Source organism: Nilaparvata lugens, chromosome 10, assembly GCF_014356525.2.
Source record: "Nilaparvata lugens isolate BPH chromosome 10, ASM1435652v1, whole genome shotgun sequence".
NCBI classification, from domain to species: Eukaryota; Metazoa; Arthropoda; class Insecta; order Hemiptera; family Delphacidae; genus Nilaparvata; species Nilaparvata lugens.
The window spans coordinates 13,974,201-13,987,109 of NC_052513.1; the positions used below are offsets into that span (position 1 = coordinate 13,974,201).

Consider the following 12,909-nt stretch of genomic DNA (forward strand, 5'->3'; position numbering starts at 1 on the left):
AAGCTACCGCCCAACATTTTAATTAGGCCTACTCCACAGACCTAACGAATGTTAGGAGTAAATAGGAGTAAATTTTCCCAAGTAGCATCCTTTCATCAAACGCTTCAATCCCAATATCTCCTACTCGATGATAGATAGATGTATTCCGCAGAAGTCAATTTCCCGCAAGTAGGCAAGCTACCGCCCAACATTTTAATTAGGCCTACTCCACAAATTGAATAATCACTCTGCTGCTTTTACATGTAGTGTTGTGAAACTGTCAAGCGCCGGGATTGACTGCTGGATTGAGTACCGGAAACCGGCCTAACTTTACGGTGTTTTGTGAACAAGTGCTGGAAAAGTGAACAAGTTGATGGCTCACGAACGAAGCCGAGCTTTCACGCGATGCCACAGCTGATGAGTGGCGCTGTCTCATGTCTGTCAACTGCTGACACACATCTTTAGGCACTTCAACAGTAAGGAAGATCTGTAGGCGAAACATAGATCTTTAGGCTTTTCAACAGTGAGAAAGATCTGTAGGCGAAGCATGGATCTTCAGGTTTTTCAACGGTGATTTGGAGATTATTTGGAGTGCTAAAAACGTAGAAGAAGGATGAAAAGACAGAAGTAGATTTGGAAGTGGACATGCGAGAGAACAAGAATGAGAAGGAGAAGGAGAAGACATTGATTTTGATTTGGAAGTGGACATGCGGAAAAAAGGAGAATGAAAAGGTGGAGAAGGAGAAGACATTTATTTGGATTGTTGAAGAGGAAAAGAGGAATGAATTTGCTAGGTACGTGCAAGAAAAGGATTATTAGAAGAGGAGAAAGAGAAGACGTTGATCTGGATTGTTGAAGAAGCAAAAGAAGGGGGAGAAATAGATTTGGAAGGGTACATGCGAGAGAACAAGAATGATAAGGAAGAGAAGGAGATGACATTAAATTAGATTTATTTATTTATTTGAACATTACAACAGAGCAATAGTATGCCTCTAGCTGTAAGCTATTTGAGGGATGTATAAAACTGCTCAGAACTCAGAATAAGAATAGAGAAAGCACTTTCCACATTTATCAGAATCAAGAATTTACTGACATCAAGAGACATCAAGCTTGAATTACGAATGCGTCTCCTTAAATATTTTGTGTTTCCTGTACTATTATATGGTGTGGAAGCATGGACATTGAATAGATGGGGTGAGAAGAAAATACAAGCCTTTGAGATGTGGAGCTATCACAGAATGCTGAGAATCTCATACACCGATCATGTTACAAATGAAGAGGTTCTCAGGAGAATGGGTAAGAAACTGCAACTCATTGGTGAAATCAAGGAGCGCAAATTAAGGTACCTGGGTCACATAATGAGAGGACACAAGTATGGAATATTGCACCTCATTATGCAAGGCAGAATAACAGGTAGGAGGTCAGTGGGGCGAAGAAGGATATCTTGGTTGCGCAATTTAAGGGATTGGTTCAAGTGCACCTCAAATGAACTTTTCAAGTCAGCTGTAAGCAGGGTGAAAATTGCCATCATGATAGCCAACCTCCGCCATGGAGACGGCACATGAAGAAGAAGATGAAAATAATCCATTATATACAATAAAACAATCAATAACAATAGTTCTGTTTTCTTAATCGACCTAATTATATTTCTTAATTTTTTTGTAACTGATTGTTCTGTTTAGTCCATTGAACCATAAGTTAACTTAAATATTAAATAGAAAAAGACTTTGCTCGGTAAGCGACAATTAACAAGATATCACTTTGGGATATCACCTAACGTTATTCACTCTGACACAAATATTTATTAAATCATAAAACATCTTCATTGTAGAATTAAAATAATTTTAAACTCAACAATACAATTATGTCATAATATTCCTTCCTGAATAGTATTGTTGGAGGAGAAGAGGAATGAGAAGAAGAAGTGGAAAAAAAGAATGAGGAGGAGAAGGAGGAGAAAGAGAAAACAATTATTTCGATTGTTGAGGGAGAAGAAGAATGAGAAATTGATTTGGAAAGAGAAGTGGGAAAAGAAGAACTAGAGAAGGAGGAGGAACATCGATTTGGAGTATTCGAGAAAGTGGAGGAGAAGGAGCTTGTCTGGACGGAGAAGAGGAAGACAAAAAGGGCTAGGAGGAGAGTGAGGAAGAATAAGATGAAAGAGTACGAGGAAGAGGAGAAGAGAATGAGAAGATGAGGCGAGGAGGAGAGGAAGAAGAGGAAGAAGATGACGGAGAATACAAAAAAGAAGAAGCTCGAGGAGAATAGAAAAAGGGTAAGATTGATTGATTGATTGATTGATTGAGTACTTTATTTACGTATGTAGATTACAATATATACTGGCTTATACACTTATATACAATAGCTTACACTACAGCAAAATTTTAGATTAATTTACATAATATAGACTGAGAAAATAATTATTGAACTGTATATGATATGAAAAAGCAATTTGTAATATAATAACTATAGATAATTATATTGTTATGCATCTACATAAATTGGCGGAGCTTTGGACATATCAATGTCCATTCTTCGGAAAGAATATTAAAAATATCCTCCCCACTAACTTTCTACCAAAACGTTAATTTCATTAATTAAACTAATAATTTATTTATTAATGGAAATATTGTGAAAGTTTCAATTAATATGAATATTTAAGAGAAAAAATTGATAAAGTAAAATAATTATATAGGTAGATAAGATCAGGAAGAGGAAGGGGAAGAAGGAGAATAAGAATGTTGGAACTTTGAACGGAGAAACGAGAAAGTGAGAAGGATTTTGAAAAAAGAAGAATTCCAAGAGGTACAGATAGATGTAGAATGGTGAAAAGAGATGTAAGAAGATGAGGACTGAGGAAGAGAGAGTGAGAGACACGCACTCGACACGCACATTCCCAGTGCTTGTCAGTCTTCACAGGTCACGCACTGCACTGCTCTACACAGCAACACACATCTGTTGAGGATTTCCAGTTCGATTTAATACTTTTCGGATGAGAGATGGTCAGGGCTGATTGACTGGCGGGTAAATAGTTGGTATAGGTGATGGGTGATAGGGTGATAAGTAGTCTCCTAAATATATGTCAGGCATTAGTCAAGAGTTGACTAAGAAAATGTAGATTAAGAGATTGAGAGAGCGAATATCGAATGAAGTGATCACTTAATCGTGATTAAAGAGCGATCAGTGAATAGATAATTGAAAAGAAATAATGTTTTCAGAATGTATAGTTCTGTTTTTGTTTTGTTTATTGTTTCCTTTTTTCAAGTATGTTTTTCAGAATTTATAGTTATTTTTGCTACATATTATCATAGAGAAAATATAGCAGGAGTTGATATTTAATTTATTGTGATTCATTCAGAGTATTACATCAACCTTCAAAATTCAAAATTTCTAAATCATTATTCCTGGACCGAAAATCAAGTGACGAAGCAGTGTGTGATTACATAACCTTAACTTTTAGACAAAATTTTATCAATTTTTTTTGGAGTGAAATAGTACAGGCTCAGCCTAGTTTTTCCTCCAATGTCATAATTGTATTATGATTATAGTGCTCTATTTTATACAATAAATGAATAAATAAGAATGAATAAATATCCCATGGTATAGGTCGTTTTTGTTCCAAATTTCAAGCCGATTTTTGTTAACTTAAGCCGATTACTGTCGTCTACTATCTATTAAATTATCATTATACTGTTTTGGCCGGATGAAAGTGTAAAGGTGCGTACAGATTTACGCGCCGCGAACATGAGCAATTCACTTTTAATCAGCTGATGCCAAGCTTTTAATATCTGTATCTTACCGTTTCTGTAAAAATACAGATCTAGTCAGCTGATTAAAAGTTTATTGCCCATGTTCGCGGCGCGTATATCTGAACGTACTTTAAGAAAGGCACAGTTAAGTATGAGAGACTACCAGCGTCACATAACTTCTAGAAAAACTAATAATAATTACAATATTATTGTAATTCATGAAAAATCCACCATTTCGTGTCAATAGATCCACCATTTTATCTATTTAACTGACAATATTGTTCAGCCAATCAGGTACAAGAAGCAATCCACCAATCACGAAGCAGCCAGTTCTTTGAAACACGCCCTCAATTTTATGACTTAATGCATGTATCCTTCTTGCGATTTTATCAAATTTTCTACATTTGAATGACTATATTATCACAAATTACAGTTCATAAGAATACTTTCATAATAGAGGAGCATACCGTATACAAGTTACAAGTTTTCTTTTTCATTATTACTGTAGGTAATCAATTATACAGTAATTGACCGAGCTAAGTGAGGTCTACGATTCATGTCGACGGTTTGACATTTCTCTTAATGTTTAAATGTTTGAATGTTTGAATGTTTATATGTTTATATGTTGCGCATTTACGGGGAAACGCGGTAATAGATTTTCATGAAATTTGACAGGTATATTCCTTTTTTAATTGCGTGTCGACGTATATACAAGGTTTTTGAAAATTTTTGGAAAGGATAATATAAAAGGAAAAAGAAGCCTCCTTCATACGCCAATATTAGAGTAAAAATCAGACTATAGAATTATTCATCATAAATCAGCTGACAAGTGATTACACAGATATGTGGAGAAACCAGTCTATTGCTGTATTTCCATAAGGTCTATAGTTTGAATCAGGTACTTGTGGATGAGAATACTGCGTGAGGTCTACTGTTCACAGAACTACTAGTAATGTTCTATTCATAGTTGGAGTGATTCGTGGTCTAGTGAATAGAGTGCTTGCGTAGCAGCACAGAGATCCCGGGATCAAACTCTCATTACCAAAAGCTTTTTAACCAGATCACTCCCGTGTTATCGGATGGGCACGTTAAATTGTCGGTCCCGGCTGAAGTATGACAGTCGTAAGGCCCATTGTCGGCTTGAATTATATATTCAGGCGGTGGGACCTTCCCGCAAGGGACTCCCCACCAACAAAAGCCATACGAATTTACATTTTAATTCATAGTTTTTCGAATCTTAGAAACCTGTACGAGTCTGAAATTTCCAGTCTGAGATTCCACTGCTCGATGAATGTGAATCTATGCATTTTTTCAGTTAAGAAAATTGAAAAATTCAAGTTGTATCAAGGTCTGATAGATTCACAGTGTAGTGTATACTCACTTAGTCTAAGTTACAACCTAAATTATCACTGTTACATGTACCTGACCATATTTTCTTTGTTGTCTGGGTTCAACATTTTCAGCCCCAATGATTAATAGAAAATAGCATCATAATTTTGTGCACTCTTTCCTTGTTACGAACAAATGTGGGCCTCAAACGTACCTTTCAATATATTAACCATACATCACACCTTATCCAAGCTAGAATAGTTCACAAAATAGTTCCACATGAAATTGAAACTTCCATACATAGTGTATTATTAATGGATGTTCGACCGGAAAATAAATATTACACATCATGAAGGAGAATAAAAGTCATTTCACATTGAATGAATTGTCTCTCTCATACATTGTGGCATTATAACGGATAGAGAGAATACATACAAGACATGAAAATGTAATTTTTAAAAGTGTATGAAGTATGAGGATAAGTGAGCGAATATACAAGGAACCCGTATGACGAATACTAATATATCACATTATAATCCTTGCAGAAATGCATAACAATATTGGGCCCATATTCATACGGCAATCAACCTTTTACAATCGAAGATACGGGTTATTTGAATTAAGTCGAAAGTTTATGTATGCATTTATGATTACCGCCAGTGTAATCAGCAAAGATAATGGCAATAAGGACTCATTAATCACTCAATAATGGCAAACATCATGTTCAGTAAAACAATATTTAAATCAATAATTCCGTCAAATAAAGATGATGTCTTGCTAGAATTGTAAGTTGTATCTTATATGAGTTGAATAATTTATTCCAATGAGATGGTAATATCAGGTTAATGAGGGATATTTGAAATAGAATTGAGTTATACTTTCTTCACCAGTAATTAGTTCATACTGAATCCCATTATAGTAGATTCATGTAATATACTAATCAATAAGATAGATTTAATCCCTCGAAAGAGGATAATCTCTGTACTGCAACGAATTGAAAGATTAGAGAAAATTTAATGTGATATATAATTTATATCTTCTGATCAGAGCCTGTTGTTCCTCTCCCAATCATTCATAATTGAGAATTATATTGTTTGTATTAATGTATATATAAATAATATAAATAAATAAAAGAATTATTTCGTTTAGGCCTAAATATATACAGTACTTCTCGATAGACAAGTATTATATTTTCATATCTTTAGATAACTTCTATTTATATTTCTTCTATTTTTCGTCTTATTTCATTCTCATATTTTTATAATTTATTATTTTCTCATATTTTCTATCTTCTTTTTATTGAAAATTGTATTATGTTGGAAATTATTGTATAGTGTGGAGGAGGCAAAATGGGTTTTTTACCTGTTGTCTCCATGAATAAATAAATAAATAACGTTTATACTGTAATCTCAAATAGGCCCATAATATTAATTTATCAACTTGTACAACATTTTATCCTTAAGGCTGTGCAAAGGCTAAAAATAAACTTTCTACTTGTGATATTTTTCCAAGTTTTTCGATTTATATATCATCAAGCTATCAAAATGAAAAAGTTTTCTCAGGAAAACATTTTTTTCCTATCATTACTTTTTGAGATATGAGCGCCTGAAGTTTGAATTTTTGGGACAGAACATTTCAAATTCGGTAAGATATAAATCCATGAGATTCAGAGGATGGATTCTTCATGGTATTGTTGATCTAGTAAAACAAAAGTTTTCTGAAAATATCAATTTTTTAAAAAGTTATTCAATTTACCAAAAATAACTCAACTAAAAGTTATTTTTGGTTATTTTTAGTAAATTGAATAACTATCTTAAAAATGTAATATTTTCAGAAAATTTATGTTTCACTAGATCAACAATACCATGAAGAATCTATTCCTAAATCTCATGGATTTATCTCTTACCAAATTTGAAATGTTCTGACCCAAAAATGTAAACTTTAGGCGCTCAGATCTCAAAAAGTAATGATCAGAAAAAAAAATGTTTTCATGAGAGAACTTTTTCATTTTGATAGATTGATGATATACAAAAAACGTTGAAAAATGGATGTGATGCTCGAAAAACGTTGAAAAATATCACGAGTAGAAAGTTTATTTTCATTCTTTGCACAGCCTTAAATAGCAACCAAATTGTTTGAAAATGCAACGTCCAATAGTAACAAGAAAACCATTTCACATAAACGGAAGAAAAAAATATTATACGTATAACCTGATGAAGCTTCAATAATTCTTCATGGAATTGATAGCATTAATAGATATTTTTTTCAGGCTTGGCATTGTTATTACCTCAGGATAATATTACGATTGGAGAAATTTCGTTTTGTAATTGAGTACAGAGGAATTCAGTAATAGATATAATAGAGAGGAAGTAATGAATGTATACCATGGTATAAAACTCACTTACCAACAGATCATCCATTTTCAGTTTGAGAATGGTTCAAATAATGTTTCCGAACAGGTGATGGTTTGACATGAAATGACTTCTGAAGTAGGCATTACATTATTTCTGTAATTGCATTCAACATTCACTATCTTTCAGGACAACGCCCTAACGTAGCTCATTGGTCAAAGTGTTAGTGGTATCGCGTTGTGTCAATCAGTCCCTGTCAAAGTATTCAAAAAACGGTATCATAATCGTCATTTTTGTCAAACAAAATGGCGGAGTCGAGCAGGTATTACATGTGTAACACTTTAAACTTTAAAGTGTTCATAATAGTAAAATTTTTTAACTCTTATTGCTTTCGGTTATATAATCCCAAGATCCCATAATTATGATTTATTTCATCAGTGAATTTACTTAACATCAGTTGAGATTATTGAAGATGTTCATGATTGATGGAATGAAAATTCTACTCGTCAAAACCAGAATTTCGAGAAAATTCACATTTGTATACTCTGAATAATTTTACTCCATCTAAAACGTTTCAAATTTGATTCTCTAGTTGTATTTGTTGATTTTTAAGTCACTTTTTAACTTTCCAGTAAATTCCAGATAGAAAGCACACTAATTTATCCTCATAATAAGCTATCAAAAACAACACTACTCATGATCAATAATTATGAATTTCTGAGATATATTGGTATTGAGATTAATAAAGGCTTGTAGAACCGTTTTATTAAAACATTTCTAAAAACTTAAAACTTTTTTCAAATGTTTTAATAAAAGGGTAGGCCTACTACAAGTTCTTACTCATTTGAATAAAGTAGCCTATATAAGTGAAATGTTTTTGTTGGTATTGGGATATATTGACTGAAGTTGAGAGTTGTTATTGCGGTGAAGATTGCAAAATTGTCTCATCTGAATTTGATATATCCTTCTCTAATAATTATTATTCTCATTCTATTCCTATGACATCTAGAGACACTATTATTAAATATTATTATCCATATATAATATATTAAATACCAACTATTATTACCTATCAATTATTACTACCTTCAACCTATAGACACCTCAAGTGATCTTCAGCCAAATTTTCGAATAGAAAGATATCATCAACAATTCATCGTGATCTTTATGAAATATTCAATAACCTTGACATTAGAACAACTCTTTTTAGCCGATTTTAGGTTGTGCCAAGTATGGCCTGCTATGATCTTATAAATTTATGCGACCTTGACATAACATTTACTATTGAAATATCAACTCGGAAACCGGTACACTAGATCTCGACAGAAAAAGAAATACTAGATAGAAACAGGATTGATTTATTCAGATTTGATTACATTAATAATATTGCAGGCATAGGAACTTTCCATGTTCAAACTCATCTTATGAGAAACTTCAACTTTGGTCATAATCTGATCACAATTCCTCGTACATTTAATTACTCATTTATTAGTTTCTATTGATAACTTACTACAGATGGGGGAGATTAATTGAAGTGTACATTGGTACCTTAATATAGTGAGGTCCACGTTATAATGGCAGTGTTTGATTAGCAATGGTATTGCTATCCTTGTCTATCATTCAACAGAGCGGATAGCGCTATCTCTCTCTCGCTTTGCTCTGTTGCCAGATCGTCTTTTAACAATGTAGAATTGTAAGAATGTAAGAACAATGTAGAATTTATTGTAGAATTGGAGCAATTGATTAACAAAATATTTGAGTGAAAACCCGGCTTGAGGTTATTCTTCAAGTTATCAGAAAATCTTCAATCTATATAAACTATAGATTCAATAAAAGATTTTGAGATTCAAATCTGATGAGGACATAAGATTAATTATGAACCTATAGATTCAATATTGAGTGGCCTATTAGATTTGATAAGGGTCCCATAGTAACTGCTCCCACCTCGTATGACCAACATTAAAATTTCCACCTTCTATAACCTATACCTCTCATTCTCTGAATTCAGTGCTGTTCCTCAATAACCAAACCATAGTGAGGTCCACGTTATAATGGCAGTATTTGATTAGCAATGGTATTATTGCTATCCTTGTCTATCATTTAACAAAGCGGATAGCGCTATCTCTTTCTCGCTTTGCTCTGTTGCCAGATCGTCTTTTAACAATGTAGAATTAATAATTAATTGACAAAATATTCCATCTTGATTATGAAAATTCATTAAGAAATTATTGAAAAATATAATTTCTTGCATAATAAAATATAATTGATTATTTTAAACGAGAATGAACAGTTAATATTACATCAATAAACCTGTATCAGCTACCGTCTATAGAGGCATTGACAAGACAGAGGATCGGCAACGTTCTTCTCCTATCTTTCTCCACTGCCATTATAACGTGGACCTCACTGTAGGTGCTCTGCGAAGTTTGTCAAGCCTAAAAGAGTCTGAATCTTAACCTGAAGTTTAAACCCTAGAGAGTCTTAAGACGTGGTTTAAATCGCAATACCTATACATTATCATAGAGAAATGGAATACTATAGAGAAAGAAACTGTGGTTAAAGATCCTTTTCAAACAATCTCGTTACATCCAGGATACATCCGTTTCATTCATCACTACTCTAACCTATTTTCAGATTTAGATCACATTCAACCAATTTGATTACAGCACAATCGGTTTCATTGATTGGACATTCATTCAATTAAAGAATTGAACTTTCTGTGTTATTGAGCTTGAAATAATTGTGCGTTTCTTGTCTCGACCAATGTCAGTGGAGCTCAACCTCCATTGGTCAACAGCTAATGGCCAATCGTAGTGCTTCACCCGTACTATCAGTAAATATTCTGCTTCTCAATGTTTAAGCTTTCAGTTTACTAGATATTGATAGAGGTCTAACAACAGAGACTAGAATCTCATTATTGTTTCAATAAATTTGTGGTTTCGACAATATCCAGTCTTATTCCATATGAAGAGTTGAAGTCCAAGAATTCTAGAGATTGATAATGATGTAACAAACGAAACTGTACCCATCTCAAACTTTATATATATATATATAGTATAAATATATATATATATATATATATATATATATATATATATATATATATATATATATATATATATATTTATACTAGCAGTTCTGTGAACAGTAGACCTCACGTAGTATTCTCATCCACAAGTACCTGATTGAAACTATAGACCTTATGGAAATACAGCAATAGACTGGCCTCTTCACACATCTGTGTAATCACTTGTCAGCTGATTTATGATGAATTATTCTATAGTCTAATTTTTACTCTACTAATATTGGCGTATGAAGGAGGCTCCTTTTTCCTTTTATATTATCCTTGAAATTCAAAATTTCCAAAAACCTTGTATATACGTCGACTCGCAATAAAAAAGGAACATACCTGTCAAATTCCATGAATATCTATTACAGCGTTTCGCCGTAAATGCGCAACATATAAACATATAAACATTTAAACATTAAGAGAAATGTCAAACCGTCGACTTGAATCTTAGACCTCACTTCGCTCGGTCAATTAGTGGTTTCGACAGTATCAAGTCGTTTCCACTCCACATGAGGAGTCGAAGTTCAAGAATTGTTATTTTTCATGGATCTCTATTAAAAATACATCAAATATTATTCACTTTTTGTGTAGTTGAGAAGTTGATATTGTGGTAATTATTCATATTGAATGAAAAAGACTGAGAAATTGTCAAAAACCACAGATTTATTGATACTTGGAAAGACCGGTTTCGGTTATTACACCATTGTCAATCTCTTTTTCATTCAGAATATTATTCAGTCAAAACAACAGATTTCTCGATAGTTTCTCTCAGTAATATTGACTAATTTTTGTAGCTCCTCTTCAATAGATTCTACCAACAATATTTGATAAATTTCCTTGTCTAACCACATATCTGAATAATTAATTAGTGGATAATCGTGATCGTCCATGAGACTTCTTCACATTTTTTTTCTGTCAGATTCACCCGACACCTACGAATCACAACCTGAAGCAAAATTCAACTTGGAAAGTTGTAAATTTATTCACCGGCGTTTTGTTTCCTGTCATAAGCTTCTAAATAATTATTCTACTCAACAAACGAGGAACTGGTCGAAGCCGTATAATATTTAAATACACCTGGCAACAGCCATCATTCGAACGCTATCTGATATCAGAAATCAGACGTTTCAAAAATAAAAAGCTATTCAGCGTTTTTTTGCTCGCCTCATTGATATTTTATTGATGAATTTAACTATGGATCTAGATGCGAATGACCGTAGGGGGTAGCCTAGTTTTTCCACGGGGAGAATTTACGACGTCTGAGAAAAAATACAGAGCGCCATCTTTCTGCATATTCATGAACTACAACCCTGGAAACGATAAACCCTTCAAATTCTTTTCACATTGTTTCTTCTTTTCCATCACCAAACCGAGCCTCATTTACTTATCGCTTCATCTCTTCTTCTTCTTCTTCTTCTTCTTCTTCTTCTTCTTCTTCTTCTTCTTCTTCTTCTTATTTTTCTTCTTCTTCTTCTTCTTCTTCTTCTTCTTCTTCTTCTTCTTCTTCTTCACACACTTTTCACTTCTATAACTTGTTTCTCATTCGTTCTCCTTCATCCAACAGCATTTTTATTATTTTGTTGTCTTTTATCCTCTTCTCTGCATTTCTACACCCATAATTTTCATTTGTGGCACTCTTTCCCCTTCCATATCTGCTTACCATAAGCTGACATCCTTTTCTCCATCTTATATTGTGTTTTCAGCCGTCCAATTTCTACGATTCAAATGGAGGCCGTCTAAGCTCTTCTCAATTTTGAATATTAGAGACAAAATTAAATGGTATTCTTTTCTCCCTGATGTAGGGCTTGCCTTATGAATTCACGATTTGAGTAAATTCAGTCATTGATTTATAATATATTTATAAGTATTATATTCTACCTTTAATGACTAACCTTTATAACTCAAATTACTAACTAAATTTTTTATACATGTTTTAGAAATTAATATTATGATCACCCTGACACATATTATTATAGTGGGGTATCATAATTAGGACTAAGTTTAGTATTAGCAACTTTTGTATGTATAATATAATAATTATGTATATGTTTTGTCAATAAACTCCTCTGGTTGCAATTCATTGTAAATCAGAGAAATTGATCAAATTAAATTTTCATTTTATTTTGATTCAGTCACAAGATCTCGTATGACTTACTATAACATCAAAGAGAATAACATTAATTGAAGAATAGTTATGTGGATTGTAAAACTGAATTTCTGGATTGAATATTCAATTAATAGCAAAACTCATTGTCCAATTAACAAGAGAAGAAGCAAGGTCTTATATTTATAGCCAAGATAGTAACCATTGTCTAATAAGAGAAGCTTTGATTCTTCATTTAATTACTCTTCCATCTCCACTCAAATTCTGAAACTATTGCAATTTATTCCAAAGACCAATAAGAAACCTCACAATTGGGTCTAATCATAA

The 12,909-nt window shown here is 32.9% G+C and overlaps 1 protein-coding gene across 4 annotated transcripts in view; it reads right to left on the minus strand.

Annotated features, from left to right (window-relative positions):
- The window catches only part of LOC111045819 (transcription factor Sp9), a 285,561-nt gene that overhangs the window by 263,428 nt on the left and 9,224 nt on the right, over positions 1-12,909 (minus strand). For all 4 annotated transcript variants that reach the window (XM_039436366.1, XM_039436365.1, XM_039436364.1 and 1 more), the window contains exon 2: positions 9,732-9,734. In XM_039436366.1, coding sequence (XP_039292300.1) covers positions 9,732-9,734 — 3 coding nt within the window. The remainder of the gene's footprint in view (positions 1-9,731; positions 9,735-12,909) is intronic.